This window comes from Chroicocephalus ridibundus, chromosome Z, assembly GCF_963924245.1.
Source record: "Chroicocephalus ridibundus chromosome Z, bChrRid1.1, whole genome shotgun sequence".
Taxonomy (NCBI): domain Eukaryota; kingdom Metazoa; phylum Chordata; class Aves; order Charadriiformes; family Laridae; genus Chroicocephalus; species Chroicocephalus ridibundus.
Window position 1 is genome coordinate 46,409,223 of NC_086316.1, and position 25,799 is coordinate 46,435,021.

The window sequence follows — 25,799 nt, forward strand, 5'->3', positions numbered from 1 at the left end:
CCAAAGTGAGAAAGTCAGTCTCATCATCAATATGACAAATTATTGCCAGCCATACCAGTGTTTTCGGGCAATCTGGACACTTATTACTAAGTAAATCCTGGGCCATTAACAACTAGGACTGAAATGGAAATAGCAGCTGAAAGGAAAAAGGCTGTGAATCCATTGTGAGTCCTCAGAAAAAGCTGACCAAAATTTCCTCTTTATTAAGTGAATTGAAAGTTAAATCTTAAATACTCATTTCCAAGGGCAGTTCAGGCTAGTTACACATATTTGTATGTAACAGCCTCAAGTTCTTTGCCCATCAGGTGTTACAGAGGCGAGAGGGAATAATTTTTAAAATGGAACTTCAAAAGGAAAAGAGTTGCTTTGTGGAACAGCCACAATTTTAACATTACCTTCTCTCTCAACCTGAGCTCTATAAAAATGTGTCCAAAAGACAAGTTTCTTTGTGTGTTAGGGGTCAGTTTCTCTTTGCAGGCCCTGTTTGTCCAGCTGTAGGGACACAGCAGTCTGCAGTGGAACCCACCATCCTTGTTTCCTAGCCTTCCCCAGACAGATGTTTTGGAAAGCACCCTGGGTCCCTGCCTGCTTGTGCAAGCTTGCTCCATTTCAGTGTAGCACATACTGTGTAGAGGCTGGACGAGGCATGGACGGAGCTTTCTTTTCCAGAGGCAGGTTTTCTGTCCTTTTTTTCCTGTGCGACTTTTTGTTTCTGTTAACATAGCTTCTATTCAAAATATACCAAGGGAAAATGCACAAAGATGCAAGGACAATGCAGAATTGTGTTTTCTTGTACCTTTTTAAAAATAAATTGAGTTCCAACTACCTTCAGGGTTAAAACAAGATTATGATGCAGATCAGTAGCAAAAGCACTACTTTATCAGCTCTAACAACTGGGCCTGAGAGCAGAAAGAAAACGGAACTCGGAGGCCAAGGAAGGGGAAAAGCTGCAAGAGGAAATCCTCCTTACCTGTTCCACAAGTGGTGCATTTGTTAGGTTCACTTCCACTGCAGTCCAGGCAGGTATGATGGCACAAATGACATTGACCTTTGAATTCAAACTTTCCTCTGGGGCACTGCATAACACAGCGACCATCATCAAAGACTCTTTTGAGGCAGAGAGAGGCATAATTACAAATTTAGCAGCTACCTGTTCTTTAAATTTAAAGGAAATTAGCAAGATACCCAAGATACTCTTCCTTCAATCTATTTACAAGAGGCTTTGCACTTTACTCCTTAATTTTCCAGATTTTATTCATTGTATTTACTAAGTGGAAAGTCAACTGTGTTTTGAACCTGGGTCTTAGACTTTCAAAGATTATTTTTTTCTGAGATTTTTCTAAGAAAAATCACCTTTTGGTCCTGTACCTAGATGTCTTTCTACCACAATCCCTGCAGTGGTCACTTGTGTCTGTTAGCAGGAAAGCAAGACTTGGTCTTTCTGTGTGAAGGAACGATCCTTCTGTTGAAATTTCCTGTTAGTTTTACTTTAAAGGCTTCCTGTGAACAGTACTGCAGCTTCACTATAATGACTTTGTACATAAAGTCAAACATCTGTCTGAATCTTGGCCTTTAGGGGCTGTATTTTTAGACTTGCATATCTGCAAACACTTAGGAGTTCTGCTGCTAAATGTTCTTCTTTTGCTAGGTAATGAAATATTTACTAAAGAATCCTTTTATGCGATGAAAATTTCTGGTCCATTTTTCACCACTGCTTAATGTCTACTGGATTTAATCTGTTGGGGAGAAAAGTACAGAAGCATCAATACAGATATAACTATTAAAAGAATATAAAACAAGTTGGCTAGAATATAACAGTGTTTTCAGTATTAAGAAAATAAGAGAGGAGAGACTGTAATCTTCCACACTCAACTGCTTTGACCACTTTGTTATACAAGGACTTGGGATGCAATTTCTAGAGAAGCTGAGCACCGTTCAGGATCTTAATACAGATTTTGAGACTATCAACTTGTCTGTGCGCTTCGCGAACAGTAGGCTTTCCATAACATTAAGATAGTGCATGCTTCCTTGGAGCCAGCCAATGGCATTAGAGAATGCCTGCAATATGCCTTCATAAATTTGAATTGCTATGGTCATTGTCAGGTTTATTCTGAAAGAAGAGGAGAAAAATATCTGCAAAGTTTAAAACCAATTTTGTCAAATAGTCTTTGAAACCATTTAAAATTTACCATGATTGGAAAAGTCTAGGCTTATGAAGTGTAAAGGTGGAAGAACAGGCTAGCATGCAAACAGCCCTCCTGAAGTGCTCATAACAAAGAAAACTTAGGAATTGATTAAAAAAACTTCTGAGGCTGAAGGCAGGCTGCTGGAGGGAATCAGTATGAGTACATGAAGTATTCAGCAAAGCTGTATCTCTGCTCTGCAGTCTGACAGTAATATAGTCTTATGCAGACTGTAGTTCATATAGCCATACCTGCATGTTTAAGACCATTATTCAGCTTTTCTTTGGGGACTGGAGCCCCCTCTGGTTGGATTCTGTGCAAATGGGACAATGTGATGGAAGTACTGGAGGTAGCTGGGCTAGGCTGATATGACACACAAGTATTACTGTGTGATAGCCAGCCTTACAGACAGCTCACACAGTGGTAAAATACGTTTTTCTTGCTTTTTGTTATGTTGCCACTAATGGAAGACACCAGCGGGTCAGACCTTGTCACTAACCTTTGTAGCTCAAACAGTAAGCAGATGGACGAAGAATTTGTGAAAATCAGTATGGCTGGACAAAAAACTACAATTCCATAATTTTTTAAAAACAGGTAGCAGCATTTTGAATTGTTAAACAAGAAGATGATCTGACAGAGATTTTATTATGGAAGAAAGTGACATCTACTGAATTTTCACAAAGAACAGGGATTGTTCAGTGTTTTCATTTTCACATTATTTTCAGTAATCCCCCCCAAGTCTTTTCATCCTTTTCAAAGAGGAAAGGTAGGAAAGCACCACTGCTGAATTTTAGTCTGCATTATCTAATGGCCACTCATTACTGTCTTCAATAGACACCCTCTGAACCTCTCAAGAGCAACAGGATTTAGGATTCTGTTTCAATTAAACAGGTCTATTTCAAGTACGTAACGAATAATGTCCATTGGAAAGATTTACTCTTTAGCCTCTGGGGGAGATTTTTCTTTATTACTATTTCTTTTACTACTGACTGTCCTAATATGACATTTTCTAACAGCTTTCATAATGTGCAGAAGAAGCACAGAAAGGTTTTGGAGACCTTGGATACCAAAATTGAAAACTGCTAGAGGATTTGTTATGGTGGAGACAGCAGCACCCTTCCAAAAGGTCACAGAGACCTCATTACTGCAAACACCTAGGTGGTTTTGCCTAACAGTATGGTTCTGTACCTTCTTTGTTTTGCAAATATCTCTGTGTAAAGCTCACAAAATACGTTGTTTTGAAACACGGACAATCTAATTTTAATGCAATTGTGAATCAGAGAAATCCAGTCTGCAGTCCAAAATTCTGCCCAGACTTCCAATGTTAATGCTATTTCTGACGTAACACAACTTAATTCAATACTGTTTCCTCAGTTATGAATTTTTTGGGGCTCCATTGGTCCTGGTGTGTCTTTTATTGGCATAGTCATACCATAGATATTTGCAAGGTAAACTGCAGGATTGCTTGAGGATTTTTTTTTCTCCGTGCCTTACAGGATCTGACTCTGATTTCATACCAGTGTAAATATCATCTGGCTACAAGGCAATCCAGTGCAACAGAACCAGAGCTATCAGTGTGAGAATAAAGCTATTGGTAGGACAAGAGTTTAAACCCTGTAGACTCCTGGATTAGGTGCGAGATGACCTAAACATAACCCTCCGATCTGCAATGTCCTGTGGAAAAACTTCTTTCTGGTTCTGTTCACTCCTCAGGGCAAATTAGAAAAATCAGCCTAACTTAAACCACCTCAGTTAGGGGATGGTGTTTCGGTGCTATCAGTATCTCCCAAATTAGCTGATTGCTAGCCTCCGTGTCCATATTCATGCCTTGTGTGAATCTCCATAGCTGCGTGCACTTAGAGATGCCCTAGACTCTTGTTACTAAATTTGTCACTGTTGTGATTCTAGCAATTATGATTTTGAAGGAATGACAACGAAAGGAAGACTATTTCACATATTTATAGAAATTTTTCTGTATCTGTGGGAATTGTCTGGCTAAACATCAACTGCTTCTGTAGCCAACTGTCTTGTTCACACAACACTTGTTTTCTCACTTGCACTGGTTTTCTTTGCCCTCCAGATGATGATGTGAGCTCTTTGTGCTGCGCGGTGCTAGGAGACAGTTACCTTGTGAATGGGCAGCTGATGCACTTGTCGGGCTCAGGTCCAATGCACTTCTGACAGGATGCTTCACACAACTGACATTCTTGGGAATCATCAAGATATTCCCCTAGTAGAAAAAAATTTGTTTATTTCAGATCAACATCTCATGTTAAAAAAAAAAAAAAGAGATGCAAAAAAATATAATATGTAAAAGGAATTAGATCTGCTTTGAATTACTGAAACGAGCACATTTCCCTTTGGTATCCGGAACACAAGTACAAACAAAACAGGATGCTCAGAATTAGTAGTTTCTAGTCCTTATTTATTTATTTATATTTATTTATATTTATTTATTTTCCATGTGAATCTGACAGAGTGTGATTCTTGTTGTTTGGGTTAATACCATTTCTTCTGCATCAGTAGAAGCAACGGGACTCTTTAAGATTTGCCATGGAGAGTTACATCAAAACCAGTGCTACCAAGGAGTCGTCATTACCTAATGTCCTTTGGTGCAGCTGCAACGTGCTCCAGATTGCAAGCTGCAGGGCAAAGAGTGTGCTTTCGTGGGTGTGGGGTATGTTACGTGAGGAGGAGGCCTTAAGTATGCTTCCATTAGTCAGAGACATGTTGATGCTCCCCAAACCTCTAGCTATAGTGTCTTTTGTCCCCCTCCCAAGCCACTGCTGGAAGACTCCACACCTAAAAGACCTAGGCTCTCATTTAGTCTGAATGAAAATTTGGTACCCAACTGCCCATTTGGACTTGAAAAAAAAGATTTTGTATTATATGAATTGTTGCCTTCCAGATCATGAATGCAGTAGCACTACTATGACACTGAAGTGCAAAGTTTGCCTCTTTATTTACTGAATATTAATTAAAATATTGGTACAAACTGGTAAGCTGTGCACTTCATAACTCTCAGAGCATTAATCTGGTAAGTAGCAGGAATACTGTATCTGTGTGCAGCATCATGTGGGGACAGTAAATCGGTTTATCAAGCAGTTCTATAAAGCTCAAGATTGGGTCTTTTATGTCATTTTTTAATGGAAAAATTTGTTCTAACTGAGTCTATATATTTGAGAGAATTGGCTGTTCTTTCGTTCTTAAGTAATGGAAGAGGTTGGGCAGGGAGTCCTATATGATACATAAACCCTGCAGTTTCTATGGATACTTCAATATGGAGAAACTCTTTCCACTTGCATTGCTGCTGGGAAATCTAGATTTGGCAAACACAGTGAACTTTAGGCGTCAAAATGCAATTGTGGAATGACTTGGTTTTGGCTCGCAGTTGCAATGAGTTCCTCACATTGAAGAGCAAGGACACTGCAGGAGCAACTATTGCTATGACTGTAAAATGATGTAGGAAAGAAACATTTTCTAAAATACTGTAGATTATGCTCTTTGACCTTTGTGTTTTCTACTCCATATATTATCTGTATTAAGAATTTTATAATAGTTGAAATCTCTGGTACAAGATATAAGCTAGGATAGTACTGGTCTCGCTTAAAGGGATGGAAACTGTATAGTTAAAAAGGCATACCAGCTGAAATGTCCAGGCAACTGTGGGCCAAAGCTGAAGTACCCAAAATGTAGGTAAAGATACAGTTTTCATTTTGTGAAGGTTTGTGTGTCTTCTGAAGAAAAGGAAAAGGTAAAAGACGAGCCAAAAGCCAGTGACAGAGCCACATAAAACACAAAGACAGTGGTCCTCAGAGGCTGGTCTGAGATCAGTGCTATCTGGGAAGGAGTTCAGAACTGAGAGCAAATGAACAGTCTCTTGATGAGGTCAGGGAAACAGAAATCTGCGTGTGCATACACTTTCACACGTTTTTATAGTTCTCATTATCCAAAGAGGATTTTGTATATATGCACTTACATGCGTTTATGTAATCTCACACATGCCCATGTAGGCCAAATCTTGAATCGTGTAAATTGACATAATTCCCTGGAAATGGTGTAGCTTTTCTGAACTGCAACACTCTATCTTGTGTGATAGAATACTTTATAACGGACTAATGATAAAGACATTATAAATGGTGTAGCTGTTTGACATAGAATTCAGCAAGAGTCTGAATTTATCCAGATACTACTGAGATAAAATGTTGCATTGATGAATAACTATCACAATACAGAGATTTTGTAATTCTAGATACTTTCTAGGAAAAAAAACTATGGCCTGCTGTCCAGTAGATCATCAGGCCATTGACAGATTTGCTTAATGCAGGCCTCTTGAGTCTTTCTGGTATGCATTCAGAGGGTACAACGTGGAATCTCATGATCTCAAATGCTTTATGAGATTTTCAAATATATTTTGATACAAATACACACACACACACACACACATATTTGGAAAATACACAACCATGAAAAAATGCAGTATCTGCAAAGTCTTCCTATTGCAGGTCTGGTGGCTCAGTGCTTTATACTACTGGCTTTACATCACTGGGAAATCTGTCAGGGCAATGTTATTAAATAATTGTTTCTCTGATGTTGTTTTGCGATACATGTTAGAAAACTTCTTGTTTCTCCAGTTCTTCACTTTATTTGCCTGCACTGCCTGTATGCTTATCCATTGGACCTGAGGTACTAATTTCATACACCTCAGCTCTGCCCACTCAAATTCTTCCCACATGGTAGAAGGGCTTAGTTTTAAAAGGTTTTTGTTATTTCTTTGTTACGCCTTTCATTGGAAGCGCTGTAATTCATTTCAGCTGTGCTGGAATAATGCCAGGAAGACCAGTTCTCTGCTTACTTTATCCTCTGAGTTGAGGCATTTTAAAGCGTACTATTATAAGACTGTGTACCAGGAAACACTTATATACTAGGGCCTCTGAATTGCAAGTCACGTGTAGAACTGTGGATCTGCCACTAAGTGTTAACAAAATAGTTTTTAGTGGATATTCAAAGAGTTAACACTGAAATGCAACTTTAAAGAAGACTTTGAAACTATTCCACAGGGCAGTTTAACTGTTTCCCAGAGTTCTTTGTGGGCTATATATTTCTTTACAAATCTCACTAGATACATACTAGTTACCAAAGCCTCAACTCTCTTTTTCTTTTTTTTTTTTTCTTGTATTAAAATACTTTTTCTGTCCAACATACGTAATGGGGGAATACTCCCAGCAATGTGTCTCAGACATGCCTTCAATCAGGCAATGCTCGTCAGGTACTTTGGATCATCCCTTATTTTACCTTCATTTATTTCTCAATTCTGTTACCTGTTTAAAAACTTTCGTCACCTTGTTTACAAAAAAGATACTGAAGGTATTTTAGGAATAAGGCTATGTTAACAGACATAATGCCTCATAGTGGGAAGATTTCATGCATAATTTTTGGTGTCCCTAGTTAGGACAGTTTAATTCCACATCTGAGCCACGTCGGGCTGCAGGCTGTGTCTTTAACTGCATACAAGAGCCCTACGCTTACACTGAGTTCTTATCACTTGATATGATGCATTTTAAAATGAGGCAAGGTCTATGATCTCCCATTAAGGAGGCAGAAAAACTGAGTTGCATTAAGATCATCAAGTCAGGGTGCAATAGCAAACTAGAACCTGTCTCTCTTGGGTCCCCGACCAGAGCACTGTCATAGTTGCCAGGTCATTGCTATGTCTTTGCATAAGCACTATTAAGTATACAGCCCTCACCTTGTCGCTATTTCTCTCCTGCTTTCAAAAAGCTATGCCATTCATTGGCAGCACATGGTGTTTCAGGAGGCCATTTAGATGAGGGTGTGAAAATCTTTGTAAGTTATGCCTGGAGATATGCACTTTTATTGCTGGCAGTCATAAATTAATCTCTGTTGTAGCATCCCCATGGGACTTAGTCACTGCAAGTCACCTGTTACTTCCCCACTTTTCTTAATCAAAACATCACTTTATCTAAGTTAAAAATGCTCATTGGTTATCTTCTATAGCATTGCACCAGTGGCTTTTCTTCATAGTCAATGAAAAAATGACCTTATTTCCTCCCTTTTGCTTGTTTACCTTCATGGGAACCTGGATATGGATTTTGTACTTGGGCTTTGGTTTGTAATCTTATGGGTTACAAAGGTTTCACAGAGCAGATGCAGATAAAGAAGCATTGATCAGAATTGTTTTTGATCAATCAGCGGTGAGAACTGAGAGGATTTGGTCTTAGGGAGCTCTCTGCTTTTTCCATGTTCAGCCTTGATGCATTTTATTTTGGCTGGCTCATGGGATCGGCTCTTTGAGTTTTGCTGAAGAAATATTTATCCATAGAGCCTAAGTCCATAAGGAACTTAGACTAAACCTCATATAGCAAGACATTAAAATTCATCCTGAGGATTCCTCTTAAAGTTAGCGCTCTGTTTAGCCCAAAGCCTTAATTTTTGATAAATTACAGCTCCCTGAAAGAAAAATTGTCATCTTGAAAATGTTAGGACATGGAGGCTATGGAGTTTCCCCCCAAATTTTGTGCAGTCATACAAAATTTTAGCCCAGTTTCCAATTATTTGCCTAGCTTCAGCTTTCGGTCTCTTGCTAATTATTCTTCTCCACTCAGTCATTTTACAGAATGATCAAATTTTTTTCTCCCTGTTTGGATGTGCAGAAGGGACAAAGAAGATACCCTTCACGGGCAAAACTTTGGGATGCTCTGATCTGAGATGATGAGAGGGATTCAGGATTGGAAGTCTTCTTTTCAAAAGTGCTCCAGGCAGTGATGAAACAGAAGGCTGAAATTAGGATGTTGGCTCCTAAGTCACTGAAGCACCCCTTGTGTCAAGGGACAAAGCAGAACCTTGAAAAGGGCTGAACATCTCTTCCCTGAACAGCGGTGTGCCGAGCTGAGTGTGATATAATGATTTTAGGATGAAAGGCCCTTTTGTTGCAGGATTAGCTGAGATCACACAGAGCCTCAGGTTAGCTTTAATCGTGACAGGCAGGAGAGAGGCAACTGCCTTTATCAACTACGCTATCTCACACAGCCCTCTATTCTTTCCCCTGCTGAATAAAAATATTTACATGAGCCAAAGCTGCCCTTTTTGCTGACACATAGGGATTTTTTTCCCCCTCTTTATTCTGTGTGTTTCTTCCCTCATTTCTATGTAGTATTTATAAATTGGTTGTTAGAAACCCACTGAAGACCCTGAGCCCTCAGGGGTACTGGGTGGGCATAAACAGACTCCAGAAAGACATTTTTTGGCATTTAAAAAATCAGCTTTGAACCTCCATTTGTGCTAAGTTTATTTATCATTTAAAAAAACAGCTTTAAACCTCTGTTTCTACTAACAATGCAGATGCCTGGAAGTAAAAGCTGGCTGGGATCAGGGTTTCTCCCTTGCTTGTGTAAGCACAAAGGTCAGAGCCTGGCAAGGTTTTCTGCCCCTCACCTGGAGCCTGAAATTTGACAGCCCCATGAGAAAGTGGGAAGGGGAATGGAGCGATCCCGACCTGTACTGCTAATGCTTTTTTCTATACCCTTCTCACTTCTTGAAGGTGGGGCAAATACTATGGCACTCTCAAAATCTGAGACTGACAGTGGAAAAACAAAATAATCTGTTTAGCCTCTCCGTTTCTGGAGCTTCCCAACTGGAAATTTCCCTGTCTGATCTTGTCAAGCTTCCTGTTTTTTGTAACATTCAGTAGCTGGGAATTTCCTAAAGGACAGTGGAGGCTGCAAATGGAGATACCTGAATCTCACTGAAAATGATCTCATTGTGCTGACAGTACTGCTTTGGCAATCTGTGTAGGTTCCTATGAAATATGCAAAAGAAAGGTGGAAGCTGACTGTATACATTGAGTAAAGCTGGTTTTATTTGCACCTGGAGTACACGAAAGATAGGATCTTTCAGTGCTGGAGGAAAACACAAGTCATACTCCTGAGGCAACCATGGTAGCACGGCATCTCTCTCTCATGTTATACAGCAAGGAGTATGTAATATGCATATGCAGAGCCCTCCCTGTGCACAGGATTTCTGCAGTCTGACTTGGATAGACATAAACCTGAAATGGGAAGAGCTGGATGTCTCAGGGTGGTGTTTGAGTGGTGTCATCTGTCTTAAACAGAGAGACCCCTGCACACAGTGTTTGTACTGGAGATCTCCAGCTTAATCGGGATGTGAACACAGGTCTGCTGCTCTGCTGATAGCTGGGCAGATTTCAGCAGGCAAAGCACTGAATATCAATATGAATCTGACAAGATATAACAACGTAGATTCATACTGGTAATCAAATGCAACTTTTGTTTAATTTGTGGAGATGAATACATATTAAAGCCTGAAAGAAATCTGCCAAAAAGATACAAGTTTATCTTCTTGGAAGTAAAGAGCAAACCAAATTAAATCTGTTAATGAGAGGTATAAAGGAGTAAATTTTATTCCTACCTTTAACTCTTCAGCCAACTCAACACCTTTACATTGGTGGTCTCCCCTAGCCTAAAAATTCCCTTGGTTCCTTGTCTCCACTATAAGCATTTCAGGAATAGCCAAGGTAATTGTTTCTGATGATTACCCTGGAAAGCACAGTCCAGGATGTTCCCTTTAACAGTCACATGTTCCATGCTGAGGCTGCAGAAACGGGTAAATGATAAAGCCCTTCTAATTCAGATACAGCTGGAGAGAGACTTTGTGGCACCATCTTTTTGGTGAACCCTCCTTGGTGGGTGAAACCCAACCCAACCAAGGTGAACCCAAAGGTGAACCCCTTTGAACCCTCCTTTCAGCCTTTGGATTGAAGGTGTTCAGGGAGGCTGTGCTAGAGGCAGACCCACCAAGAGCAGCATTTACACAACTTCAGTTCAGTATGGCCTTGCTCTTGGAGTGAGAAAAGGGGCTACTTAATTTGGGAATGAATTTTTTAGTTACTTCTGGTTTTTGATGCACTACAGAATGGCAGATTAGCATGGTCACAAGCACCGTGACTGACAGCAATGTGGTCCATGGGGACTGTCAACCAGCTGCTAGGCTTTCCATCCAAGCCACTTCTCAAAGAACATCTGCAGGCATCAGGAGGAGGGCAGTGGGCAGGCCCAGGACAATTTTAAATGGAAAAGATATGCAGTATTATCTGAATTGTAACTAAATCACACTAGTCACGCTCCAGTGAACAGTCAGTGCTATTACTGAGTTTGCACGATGGAGCCATTAATTCTCCTTGGGTAAATAAATATTCACCGCCTGTCAGTGTTCTAGCTTCTTCCCCCCAGGCGGATTGGAAAAATGGGTACTTAATCAGCTCATTGCATAACACCATAAAGCAAAAATGTCTACTGTGTTCTGTGATGGGACAGTATTTTTTGCTTTGAAAAGTGATGTTGTTTTCCCAGAAGACCTTCAACATATCCATCCCCCAAACACTGAGAAACACTGATAAATAAATGATTGTGCAAGGGCATTCTTCTAAGCTGTGCCTTGCCCATCTTTGACAGCAAATCCATGAGCTGCTCATAAAACAGAGATATAACAAAAACCAGCCTCTGGTGTGGCACTGAAAGGCTGCATTTGTTGCTTACTGGAATTGTTTTTTTTTAAATGCTCAGAGCCTTCTCACCATAATATGCTTTCCATTGACTGCATTTCCCATGCTAGAAGTGAAAATTGGCTCCGTTTTTATGCAATAAACGTTGCTTTCTAATTCAAAAAGTCCTTCCAGGATTGTTTCCATCATGTTGTGGCTATTAAAATACAGTTCTGTGGTGGTGTCTACTACCCTTGGACAACAGGTGAACATAACTGCAATCTCTCTGGCTTTATCCTGAGGATTTCAGATCAGTTTCCCTAGTAAGGCCTGTGGTTACTGTGCTCTGAGACTTCACGGAAATGTCCCAGGACTTCAGTAGAGCTGAATCCTCTTTCCTTATCAGTGTGGAACCAACGGTGGAAATGCAGATATTGGTTGCACTTCCACTGGTTGGATGCAATCCTGAGGTGCAGAGCCTCAGTTTGTTCTCAAGGACGCCGTGTTGCTACCCACAACTCTTTAGTACTTGCTAATGAGCAGGATTGAAGCCCCAACACGCTCCCATGACAGGTGGTAGTAAATATTCAGATAATCAATTTCATCAAAAATTGAAATCTCCCAAGATATTTTAAGTTAGATGAATAAATGAAAATTATGCCAAACAGAAATCAGTGTTTCCCTGGCTAAACAAAATGTTGAAACTGCATATTCTGAACAAGCTCATGCAAGTTGTTGGTGGTGTCAATTTCTTTTTGATGAAAACTTGACTAGAATTTTTCTTTATATGCTGTAAAACTTTTTTAATGCTTGCTTAAAATATTTTGCACAAACATCTAATGGCAGAACTTTTCTTGATTCATTCTGTACCAATGACATGACAATGGCATATCCAATATAAATATAAGGCATGGTAATGGATCACAGACAAGTTATTGTTCCGCGAGTTGCACTGTAAATTGAAAGCTTTGACTCATACAAGCAGTCGTTTAAATGTCTTTACAGGAATCTTGAATTTATAACAGGCCTTCTTACAGTCATTCAGTTCACTAAATAGTTCATTAAGAAGTAGCCGATAGTTACCTAAAGTGGCCAGTCATAGAGATAATGCTCACTGTGGTTGTGAAGGGGCTAAAATGAGGATTAACTTGGTCATCATCAGTTGCAAGTTGTAGTTAGTGATGGGTGAGATTGCTGCAGTAAGTTCTAGTATATAGGTTTACTTATCTTCAAGGCTCATACTGTCATAACTCGTATCATTACCTGACAATGTGGAACAAGCAGCAGCTCTGCTGTTACTCAATACATTCAGTAGCAGAATCCCAAAGGACTTCGGAAAGTTGCAATCCCAATAGAGATTGGGGTAGTCTGTAAGGTCTGATGGGGAACTCTTTATTAGAAAACGGAGTTGTTCACAGCGGGTGAGTTTGCAAGTCTCCCCAAAAAGACGCAGGATGCACCAGTGGAGATTGGTGTGTGGGTAGGCAGGGTCTAAGCCAAGAGCCACAGGAGCACCTGGTCAGAAGCATAAGGTTTCCACCGACATATCCCAGCAGGTATCTGATTTCCTGATCCCACAACACTGGTGTGTGGCTGAGGTGGAGAGCTGCAGCTAGAAAGGGAATAAGGCTGTAACCTCATTGCAGAAAAGGAAACACCTGTATTATAAAATGATGCCAACACACAACAGGCTTCTGCAGGATGTTCTGCAGGTCTGGGGCATGCTAAACCTTTTTCTGGTTAAAAATAGGGTTGGCACATGTCCAAGATTGGTGTTTCGGATTTTTTTTTGGACCAAAGCTGTCATTGTTTTTCACATTTTTAGTAAAGAGGTCTAGTTGGGTGTCCAGTTTGCATTTAAATCAAGGACTGTGTAAGTATGCTCCTAAACAGACATGAACTGGCAAATACTTAACCATGGAAGTGATGTCGTAACTAGAAGACCATCTTCAATTTGTCATTGCATTTTGACTTGTGATACAAATAAGGCAGAAATCAATGAACAGATTTGGACTGATACCACCCACAGTCCTTTCAGACATGGAGAAAAGTATCATCTTGTTCATGTTTAGCAGCTTCTGATCTTTCTAAAATGCTCCGTATCTGTTCTGCACGCCAACCACAGAGTGTCAAATACTCAACACTCCAAACGACTCACCATTGAATCAGAGAGGTAGGATCAATCACCTAAGAAAACTCTGCAGCTGGGAACAAACCAGCTTCCTTTAATTGCAATCCTGTGGCTGCAGCTACCCTTTTGTACAACGACTAACTACACTGATGCTTACAAATTCTGCTTGCATCTGGCCACTGCTATTAAGGTATCACAAAAAAAAATGATCAGATCTGAGCTGACACCAGAAAGTACTAGTTTTCAGCCTAAAACTCAGTTCTATGCTTACTTGCCTGTGAGACTTTGCAGCTCAACATTTACAGATGTGCCTTCTAGAGCAGACTTTTTTGGCCAGAGCTAATGGAGGCTTATTATCACTCATTGTGCATTTCCTACCCAAAGAAGATGAAATCTTGACAATAAAAGACATCGTGCTTGATTGAGTTTCTCATGCCAGTTGGAAGATGAAGGTGGGGTGGGAGCTGAAAGAAGCAGCTCTGCGTACAGTATTGGAGTAAGTGCTAAGCCAACCTTTTTTCCAGGTGTGGTCTTAGCAAACTACTGCTAAGAATGTGCCATCCCATATATGCTCGGTCCCAGAACTGACAGGGAAACTGTGAGAATGATGACCTAACCCTATATTTTGAAATCAAGTTGGTGACAATTAGATGCTTAAGGCTGAAATGTGGGGTTTTTTTCAAGAATTCTTTACATGGCCTCAGTGATCGTGCTTAAAACGTCATCTGAATATATGACTTCTTGGGTAAATTGCCACTTTGGTCTCCACGCAGGTTGTAGGACTAAGTGGGAAATGAACGAGAGCGTCAGCTAATGCTCTCGTTCCCCCTGCAGGGGTCACAGATGAGTCTACATTAAGCTCTTTGATCTACTGGCAAGGACAGACAGCCTGCTGTTCTCAACTGGCAGTCTGGGATTGTGATCTGAAGGGTACTGGATGTGAGTACTGGCACGTGAACAGACATCAATACCTCACCGTGCAAATGGCCACGTATGACTGCAAAGATGAAACCTTCCTCCTAGACTGTCGGAGCCAACAGGTAGTTATGCATTTCACTTTTTAATCCTAAACATGCAAGAGTTTAGCCTCATCACAAACTCTTACAGGTCAGAGGAAGCCAGCGTTGTTACCTAATAGGGTTCAGACATGGATGTACGGCTACTACACAAAAGGCGTCCTCCATGGAAACCAGACATTTCTGCAATCATAAATTCCATCACTTCAAACACAAAAAATCTGCAATAAAATTAAGCACCCTCACCCTCCCAATTTGTTTCTATGATTCGTGTACAGTATCTAAGTGCTCTACACCATAAGGCTACCTGTGCCCTTCAATAAAGATTTTTTACATATAGATTATCAACATGTTTTTCCAGACCAAAAGAACAGGAATTTAGGTTAATTTAATAGAAAAAATAAAATATGGAATAACATTGATTTTGGCCAATATCAATTACAACAGAACTACCCTATTTTACAAATAACAACTGAACATTTTACACATGTACAGTATTTTTTCAGTAAAAATGAATTTGGATATAACAATGTGTCAGTTTTTTTAAAAGAAAACAAAGATATTAATTTCTTCTCTATAATAGTGTTAGAGACATTTGTAAGTATCCAAACAAATTCTTTACAATCCATTACATAATTAAATCTCAATTATGAATATATATTTATATATAATATATATATAATATTAACTTAAACTTTGAAAGCATTATGTTCTAGTTAAACATGTTATACTGAGAAATGAGGCAGTAACAGACTAGTAGTTAAACTAGCACAAATGGAATTCTTTTAAATTTGAATGTTTATCAGGAAATTTCTAATGGGCACCAAAGGAGCTTGACTGGCTCCCCGTCATACCGAACCAGGTTGCAATAGTTTATCTGCTCTCTGCTAAAGGTGGCACATTAGCTTTATAGTTTTTTTATCCATATTTTTTTTAAATAATTTTTGATCATCTTTATTTTTTAACATTTACATGCTTAAACACCTGCAATCCATCTTCTCCTTGTAGGTCCTGCAAAGATGACTGAGAAAGACACTCTGTACGTTTTAAGTATTATCCCCTGAAAACAGTATCTTTGAAGTTCAACTTTCTGTTTTCTGCTAAACGAATGTCTTTCAAACAGTATGCTAAGTGAAGCTCATGAACATATATTAAATGGAAATTTATACTGGCAGCCATGTGCCTGGCCACAGAGAGAAAGGCAGGGGCCGCTTCTCTCACCACCCAGGATGGTTTTACAGTGAGGTAACTCCATTGGCCTCAGCAGGACTATTCCCGCTGAACTTTCTATTGTGAGCAGTTAAAAGCAGATTCAGGCCCATCATGACACAATTGTTACACCAAGAGAACCATTGATTTATTGCCCTATATTTACTTATTCCTGGAGACATATTTGGCACAATTATAAATCCAGTCCTGTAAACACATCCTGTTGCATATAGTCACACTGGCATTTACATATGAGCACTATGAAATAGCTCCACATATCTGTATGATAATATCCCCTTTTTTTGTGAACGCTACAAGACAACAATAATTTATGAATACTTCTTACAGGTTAGCAATGTCTTCCGACTTCCAAGCGTATACATTACTCTCACTTACGCAAACGAAGAGAAGTAGTATCTTTTGAATTTGTTCGCTACAGGAACAATGTTTTTTTTTAAAGTTTATTTGAAATAGCTTTGACAATTTAAAAAAATAAAATAAAAATCCTAGCATATCTGTTAATAAGCTAGCTGTCTAAAAATGAAATCTATATGACCAAAACCACATTTTGGGCAAACATATATACATACTGCATGTGATACAAAAAACAGCTCACAGCAGAGGAAGTAAGAAAGAAATGTGTGCAGAAATATTAACTTTTCTTTTTTTAAATACTGTTACAAAAGGGGCAGAACTTAGTCCTGCAGCTAATGATGTTTTTGATCCCCTCAGGAACTCAAGTTCCCCCTGTCAATACACATAGCACAAAAAACCTAATGCAAACATTTTTGTATTTTTTAGTTTTAATCCATGTAAACTTATGTTGTATTCTTGAAACACTCTTTAAACATCTTGAAGGGGAAAGAAGCAGGAAAAAAAGGGAAGAAAAAGGACCTTCAAAAAACAGGAATAATCCTAAGGTTGATAGGAAATCAAATCATGAGTTAAATGTTAATTTTGGCATCAAATGCTTTGGTCACACAATACTGACTCTGCGATCCTGGATGCTCAGCTCTAGACACCCAGTTATGAAAGGTAGGCGTGTTGTAGTTTTTCCATTTAAGTTCCAACAAACAGTTCACCATCTCCCCAAACAAAGAGGGGGGGGAGAGAGAGAGGTGGCTTTCTTTTTTTTCTCTTTCTTTTTTTTTTTTTTCCTTTTTTCCTTTTTCAGTAATACGGATTAATCTATAAGTCTACAGGAGCAGGAGGACGCTGGGAGGTGTCAGTTCACCCCTTATGCGTACATGTTCTGCAACACAATTGCTGAAGCACTTTCCGCTGGCAGAGATTGTTCTTTTTCACCAGCATACAGAATCCTCCCTCGGCCCAGGACTCTTCCGTGGCTTCCAGAGGGCAGCAGCAAGAGAAGGAGAGGAGGTTGAAGGTTTGGAGAGCATGGTGTGTACAATGGAGGAAGGTTTAATTGGTCAGACAGGCAGATTTGGTTGAAGAGACCATTCATGAGCAGGTAGCAAGTAGGAAATTTGGTCCATCAAAAGGAATTTCAGTCAACAGCATTTTTATATTTTTTTTTCAGGAAGAGATATTGTGTGGTCCGACAGGGAGTGATTGGTATCCATTTGTGAAAAGGGAAAAAAGATTAGAAAGAGAATAATTAGAAAACAGTGATATTTACAGCAAAGGAATTTGTTCTCAATTTTTATGAATCAAAAGAATAAAACAGTAAAACCACAGAAAAAGAATAAAACATTCTCAACAGAAATGCAAATCTTATCGAGTGAGTTAGACTAGTAACCGGTGCTTGATTGTCAGGCAATGAAATGACACCCGCTATGCTTTCTAAAGTAACAGACACCCCCGCCACCCCACCACCCCCCTTCTGGACTTTCCATGGCTACCTTAGACTGTTGAGAACACGTGCTGTGCGGTGGGATCCAGCATGGTGCACTGAAATTGCCCGGAGGCCCCCCACACTGACACGTTGCCCTTTCATGGCACCCACCCTTGGAAGAATGGGGGAGTCAGTACTGAGACAGGGTGTCCCCAGTCCTGGGCAACTACATGTGTATCTGACTGAAGTCGCGTGTGTACAAATGAAGACAGATTTATCCAACGATATTAAAGACCAAACTGGTATGTCAAATGTCTGGATTGCAGAATTCAACTGCAATACCATACCAAGACTGTGGTTACTCAAAACTCTTAGCATTATGCTTCCTCTTCATTTGTTCATCTATATCTGACTTTCTCTGGACTTCCAATGAAACTTCTAATGTCGTGATGTGAAAAGGTCTCATGACTGGTTTCCCAGTACCTGTAATGTAACTTTACAATGGACAGGATACTTTTCAAAGTTTGAAGGCCCAAATTCCAACAGGAGCTGTAAATGTCCACAGAAACAAGACTCAACCCTGCACCCTTTTTCTCTTTTCTAAGACTTCGTTAAAACTCTTAACTAAATCCAGCGGAAATGAGCTGGACCCGAGAGTTGTTGTTAGCTTTTTGTACATCTGATGTCAGGTTATCTTCCACATGGCTTAACACTGGGCTTTGTTCTGGTATGATTTTCCTGTTGGGCTGCACTTGCTGGGCTGTTTCTACAAGGAATTCACATAGTAACATTTTTAGGGAAGCATGACGTTATCTAAGTGTCTCTGTAATTGTGACATTTGAAAGGAATGAATATTAGTGAATAATTAAGCCAATCATATGCAGTAAGAATGCTATCTTGGTTGCCACAGAGAACTTGGAGGAAGTTCAGATCTCCACCACAAATTGGGTGCTCCCTATTTCAGAATTCTTTTGTTCTCATTGCCCTTTCACATAATTCAAGCAATGCTATAGGCACTTAAAATCCTTTTTACTTACCAGCATTTTCACAGTTTAAAGTGGCGAAATAGAAAATTTGTGATACTGTTGATACTACGCTAGGGTCTTAAAAATCTGTTGAAATCAATGGCTTTTGAAAAACAGACAAGGAAAAGTAGGTTGTTGGCAGGAGGGAAAACTATTTTAGGAAAATTCAGGTAAAGTGGATGTGACTAATCTTGTTAATACACGCAAATGCAGTTTTCTCCTTTTCATAAGCCTGAAAAAGTTAAGTAAGTAGTGTAGAGCTCAAATCAAGATTGTAACAAAAGAAAAGAAATAGACCAACCCAACCCAATACATGTAAAAGAAGATGATGGCAGTGGTAAAATGGATCTCTTCAGAGAATTGGACTCACCATCCTTGCAGACTGTTCCCACTACACAGACACCAGTGTCTAGGTTATAGCCGCTTGGACAGCTTGTACAGTTTCTGTCTCCTTGACCACTGCAATCCAAACAGCTGGCATCACATCTGAAAGACAACGGCAGGAGTTGGTCTTACAGCCTCACCAAATACTAGAGTTCCGGAGAGACCTCTTCTGTATTGCAAAGGGCTTGTTTGCTGTTTCTAGAGGTATCAGCTGCTCTAATAACAATAATTAAAAATATTTAACTCCCCCTGCAACCCAGTCCTGCTTCTTTCATCCAACCACTTTCTATTCACACTTTTTTACTAAACAGCTGCATTATTGTACAATTTTGGAGCTATGCAGAAGTAATCAACAAAAGTATCAAGCTGATTGTGCACACATGTGCCAGCAAGGCATGAGCTAAAGCCACAGGATGAAAAAGACTGACCTGCTGCCCAGCCCCTTCATCACCCTTCTGGCTCCATCATATTTTCATTGCATATCGATTATTTTCTTCTGCGGAAAGCTACAACACATGGTGATTCCCTTCCTGCCCTGAACTCAAAGCCAGTCAATAATAAATGATTCCAAAGGGCAACAAATGGTATTTGTTTAACAAAGAATGGAATAGAAAAAAAAGTCCCTTCCTTGCACAGCACAACAAAGCCTTGTCCAAGATTTATCCACCCATTTGTACACTGAGTCAGGCGAGTTACTCCAGACAGCAGTCTGGTACTATACTTGTGCCATGTTTGTGAATATGCAGCTGAAGAACTGAAATGGTCCCTATGAGTAGTAATTAATTTGCAATTTAAAAGAAATAGTTTGACTATTTTCGTTTGTTACTGAGAAATGCAGATCCTCTGCCAGATTTGTAAATTTTATGCTTCTACTTTGATTCTCACTACAGGCTTTTTTAAAGTGAAGGACACACATACAAGAAAAAACACTTTTAGAAGACCTACATGAATATAACGTGAATTAAAAAAAAAAAAAGCTTTTCCTTCATTTGCTTAGCATGCGATATATTTTTTCCATTTTTTTAAGTCAGCAGTGTTTTATGTTCTCCCAAGTATTATCTGTTTCAACACAGTAATAACTAATATACTGCCAAATATCAGACACATGTATTAGCCACTGATCATACCTTTTGCAGCTTTTGTATCCACTTTCAGTAGAGTGATCAAGGTAATAACCACTACTACAGGACTGCACACATCTTCCATCTTCCATAAAATAACCCTGTGTGCAGTTTATACAGGCATCTACTCCAGCACCTTAAACCAGAGAGAAAATATAGTGTATTAATGGCTAGTTCCTCTTACTGCCTAACAGACACCATCTCTAACTGTAGCAAAATCTTATAATTTTAGAGACTATGTTTTATTTGCCTTAATTTCTTTCAAACAGTAGCATCAAGCAATAAAGGTACATGGTTAGAATAAACAACATTCCATAATTTCAGTCTATCTTTTTCTTAAAGAAATGGATGTGGGTAATTCTAAAGCTTGCAGAAAATCTACCAGTCATTATTCCATCCCAGAAAGAAAACGGAGGGCATTACTGGAAATCAGAATGAGCTCTAAAGAGGGGGAGGAAAAAAAAAAAAGAAACAAAAGAAAAAAGAAAAGGGAAAATAAAAGAGTGTCTGCATACTTTCAATTAGAAAACTGATTTTCATGGTAGCTGAAAGAAGTCTGCTGTATTTAAAATATATTAAAGAACTATCAAAAGAATTAAGTTTTTACATGTTAGCAATCATGTTATACTGTAACTGTGATATAGCAGAATAAAATCAGAGCTAAAAATATACAGGAAAGGAAATGATGCCGATAAATGTCAGTGGGGTACCTGCACATGTTGCACAGGAACGGTGACACGGTTCACATTCTCTACCATTATGGTATTTTCCTTCTTCACAGCGGATAGCACATTTAGTGCCATGCAAACTATTGTAACAAGGAAAAAAGCACAGTGTTTGGGCAGATAACAGCAACAGAGGACAACAAGGTCATGAACAAACCCAGTAGTTCTCTTCTAATAAAAGAACAACCCATATCTTAGGATTCATCAGCTTCCTTCATTGGTCATATTTTATAGATCTAGAGACAGCATTCACTTCAAGTGGGAATGAAATGCAGTTTTGCCAATGGTGAAATACAGAAGCTGTTTACAAACTCATTGTAAATACTACGAAGTAGTAAGGGACAGAAAAAAAATGAACAATGCCGGAGTACTAAAAATTCAGGCATGTAAAATGCAATTACCCGCGAGGAATTTGGCACAGGGTCAGCACTACTGTACTGACAAAAAAAAAATGCTAAGAGAGTTGTTAACAAGATCTCATGCTTCTCTTGAAAGACCAGCAGCATCTCCTGATACTGTGCTACAGCACAGGTTAAGAATAGATTCACAGCAAAGGAAATCGCCACCTCTTTCTGCAATAGCAGTTTCCATTGAAAGCTCCTAACTGAATGCCAGCTCTGGTGGCTGGGGAGATTTGTCAAGATTACAGCTCTGAGGTATCCTGCCTGCAGGCACTTTTGAGAGAGAGCACAAAAGAGTGAGTAACAGTGGAAAAAAAAATAGCATAAAGAGTCATATTTCCATGCTTCCCTCTAAGTAGCTGTTTATGCTTTCATGTTGTAAGGTGCCTACAGCAGGTTTGGGGATTTTTTTTAAGCTAGGACTTCTCTGCCACGTTTGCCCTCTTCTGTGGAACTTTAGCTTTCATCCTATTTAACTCTAAAAACACTCTTCAACTCTGGGGATTACCGCCCTGAATGAGCGCTAACCTTGTTTTACAGATTCGATCCAGGAAAAGTTGTGTGTGCTCAGCACCACTGGAAATTTTCAAGAGTACATATGGTCCCAGTTTAGAAAAAAAAGTAAATTAGCAATTTAACAAACCTAACAATCCCTGATTTCTTATTATTTTTCCTCAGTCACACAAAGTGCCTCTCGAGGCAGGTAGTATTTATTATCATGTTTTTTACAGATGAGAACACTAAAACTAAAAAAACCTAAAAATTTGCCCACGTTTATTTAGTGGGCCAATAACAGGACCAGAACTGGAATCCAGGTCTCCCAAGTCCCACCTAGGTCCCTGCCCATCGGTAACTCTGCCAAGAAAATGCAGCAAGTTTCAAACAACTGGGGAATATGAAATGCATGTCCCGCAAGGCTCCATTTATCTGTCACACCCACACAGATGGTGTTTTTTCAAAACGTTACCAAAAATCAATCTCAGTTTGCTAATATTGACCAAGAAAACATGAAGTTTGGGTTCTTTTTTTTTTTTATATTTCAGTTTCTCCTTCTCACACTGAATGGACTTGTGTACTTTCTTCAGTGGTGGTGCTACAAGCTGCTGTTTGTGTTAATGGACAGGCAAACTCAGTTCCTGAGAAAGAAAGAAAATGTGGGCATAGATTTTCTACAGCAACTGTGTCCTATAAGGTCCTAGATTTATGTAATCTTTGGTGTCCTGACACATTTGCCCATTGTAGAAACTTCTAAACTGCTAATTTACTAATTTGATTTTGCAGATACACAGAAGTTCACGCTGAGACTCTTAAAATTCTCCAAAATCTTTACATGGATTGCAAATACAATAACATTTTAAAAGTGACACATATTATCATATTTCACAGGCATTGTAAATAGACCAATGTTCTGATTTGATCCCATGCTTTTCTTCCCATTAGGTCACACTTCCTTTTCAAAGGGTCACTTTTGAAAAAATTGTGATATTCCTAACAAAAATCATGCAGGCACCTGGAAAATCTAGATGCAACGTAAATAGACAGAAGTGAGAATTCCTTTACAAAATGGAAAGGAATCCAGCTATTGATGTCCTAGAAACAAACAACATTCAGCGCTTACTAACTAAAAGATGAAAATCCACATTGATGGAAGGTAAAAGCTCAGTGTTAAAATATTTGCAGAATACTCGTACTCTGCAAGAAGAACCCCTACAGATACTGAATACTGACTTCATATTTTTTGTGGCATAAAGCCAGCGTACATTCCGTCATGAATTTTATAAGATTTTTGACCTTTGCTGTTTGGATCAAAAGGTCATTCATTCATAAAGGAGCTTGAAATGTGTACTGCTGCTTTGCAGGTTTTACCTATCAGTTTCAAGAATGATTAAGTCCCCCTATGAAGAAAAAATATTGACTGCTGTTTAAAATATGTGCACACTATATTGTAATAGAATTGAGCCTGAGGTACTTGAGATAAGTGAATGACTGGATGTATGAAGAAATACAATAAAGATAAGAAAATAGTTTCTAACTATCACAGGAATGAATCAGAAAGATTAATATGATTCATCAGCTCTACCTCTAAAATAATCCTTGACTGACACACTGTAGGTCAAAAAAGTGAAGAAGCCAGCTTTCCACATGACTGTGGCTTTTATTTTACCTGAAATGAAAGGTCTTCTAAAAATCCGTTGTTAACCCAAACTGGCACATAGTAGCACAAGAAAATACTATATTACAAACTAAACAGTGATGAAACACATGAAATGAGAGACACTCAAGGTTAAATAGCTATCTGATGTTCTTCGTTGTGTATCCACGGTCTTGTAAACCTCTTCAGATATTGTATTTAGTGACATCCATCATTTCCTTACCTTAGGCCATGTTTGCATTCTGTGCAGATTTGGTATTCAACACACGTCTTACAGTTTTCACTACATTTTCGGCAAACAATCTTACCTACAAAGGAAAAAAAGAAAACAGCCCAGAAAACCTTGGTCAGTTATGTTTAATAAAAGCATATGGATACACTACTACATGACTTATTGCTTTCTAGCTTAACATTAGGGAGGGAAGGAGCAATCTAGACTAAAATAGCTAAATTCTGCCTATCATTAGCATTTTCCATCAAACATCAAATGGTTTAATGTATTTCTAAACATTTGAAGTTATAGTGGTACCCTGAGAAAAACCTGCTTTGAGGTCATTAAAAAATCTTCATAAATATTTTAAATTCACATTAACTATTTATAATATGTACTTAAATCGTCTTTTCATATAGCAGTGATATGCAGTAATGATTGCCATGTGTTCCAGAGACTGTCCTGCAATTTACCTCTTACGCTTTCCATGCAAGCAGCCTGTCCTGTCTTCCTGATTTGGTGCTTAAAGACAGACCTGCACGAACTGGTCTGATCTTAACAAATTCAGCACATAAATTACTTAACACCTGCCTATACATCTCAAGAGCTCCCTGCTTTAAGAGATCTCTCTCTCTCTCTCTCTTCAGACCTGGTGTATTTTAAGGTGCAGTGCCATGTACCTTTCTGAGAAGAAAAACCTGATGTTCCTATTTGATCCTAACTTTTTATCTATCCATCTTAATTGCGTGGAAAGGAATTCCCTTTACTGTAGTTCTCACACAGTGAAAAATGGAAGAATTAAAGTAGTACCTGTTTTTACTAATTCTCAGAAATGAACACACAGCTTCACCATGCAGAAAGCAAAAGGTTAGGTACCTAGATGAACAAAGCTCTGGAGCACATATTTATCTTATAAGGATGTGTGTAAAGATAACTGAAGTCACTGCAGTTTTAAGCACTTTTGATTATATGTCTAAGTATTTTTGCTAGCCAAAGATGTGAATTAAGCATGGGCAGACTACTTGGCGATCAGAGGAGGAAACTGAAGGCAGGCATCTCACATGGCAGAGTATTACTGTTCTTGGGTCATCACGTCACTGCAGGTACTTCAGTCTGTCAGAAACATTAATTGCAGCCACGTTTTACATCTGAGGAGCCTGTTTTTCTTAGTGGCCAGTCTCCAGTTCAGTGGCCATGGTTGGTTCCTCAGCTCTCTCTCCTATCTGGTTCCATATCATTTAAATATAGGGCAATGAGGAATGCCTCAAGTTCAGAATGTGGGTGCTGCCTGTCCCTTTCTGGAGTAGTGATAATCTGCTCTGTCCTGAAGCTGACTTGCTCTTGAACTGCCCTCGTTCTCCTACTGTTACTCCCTATCACAAGCAGAAAAGACATCCTGCCACTAAGCATGGTTTTTAAAATAAAGGAATATTTTTGAGGACATTCTTGATCACACTTGGCAACAATTTAATAAGAGGAATGCGATAAGAGATAGATGCATCAACACACACTTTTCCTGCTTGTAAGTATTCCAGCAACCTCCCCAGATCAAATTCTGTAGCCCACAATAAAGAAACAATAAGAAATACTGACTCTTATCCAGGTAAAACCCATCAGGGCAGTTGGTAATACAGCTATTGGTTACTTCATTCAGGTAGTAGCCAGATTTACAGGTCATGCACTGGTCACTATGGCCTCCAACACAGGTTTCACAATTGGGTGAGCATTTTTTACAGCGTTTCTTGTCTGCATTGTAGTGACCAGGTGGGCAGGTCGAAACACAGATCCTGCAGACAGCAGGGAAGAGAAGGCAGAGTCGTTAATGAAATAACCTGCCACCACATTCCTGGACAATGACTGCAAAGCAGAAGTATTTCTCAGCATTGCTGCTAAACACGATCACGTGTTTACTAAGATGTAACCCTC

General features: G+C 39.2%; 1 protein-coding gene across 2 annotated transcripts in view; it reads right to left on the minus strand.

The window, feature by feature from the left end:
• Positions 1-25,799, minus strand: part of PCSK5 (proprotein convertase subtilisin/kexin type 5) — a 253,679-nt gene that overhangs the window by 43,573 nt on the left and 184,307 nt on the right. The window contains exons 16-22 of one of the 2 annotated variants that reach the window (XM_063320402.1): positions 25,467-25,660; positions 23,886-23,970; positions 21,095-21,192; positions 20,391-20,520; positions 19,250-19,365; positions 4,311-4,413; positions 971-1,107 (exon numbers count right to left, since the gene is read on the minus strand). In XM_063320402.1, coding sequence (XP_063176472.1) covers positions 971-1,107; positions 4,311-4,413; positions 19,250-19,365; positions 20,391-20,520; positions 21,095-21,192; positions 23,886-23,970; positions 25,467-25,660 — 863 coding nt within the window. Of the gene's footprint in view, positions 1-970; positions 1,108-4,310; positions 4,414-15,573; positions 17,406-19,249; positions 19,366-20,390; positions 20,521-21,094; positions 21,193-23,885; positions 23,971-25,466; positions 25,661-25,799 lie in introns of those variants that run through there. The other variant, XM_063320403.1, reaches the window with a different exon arrangement.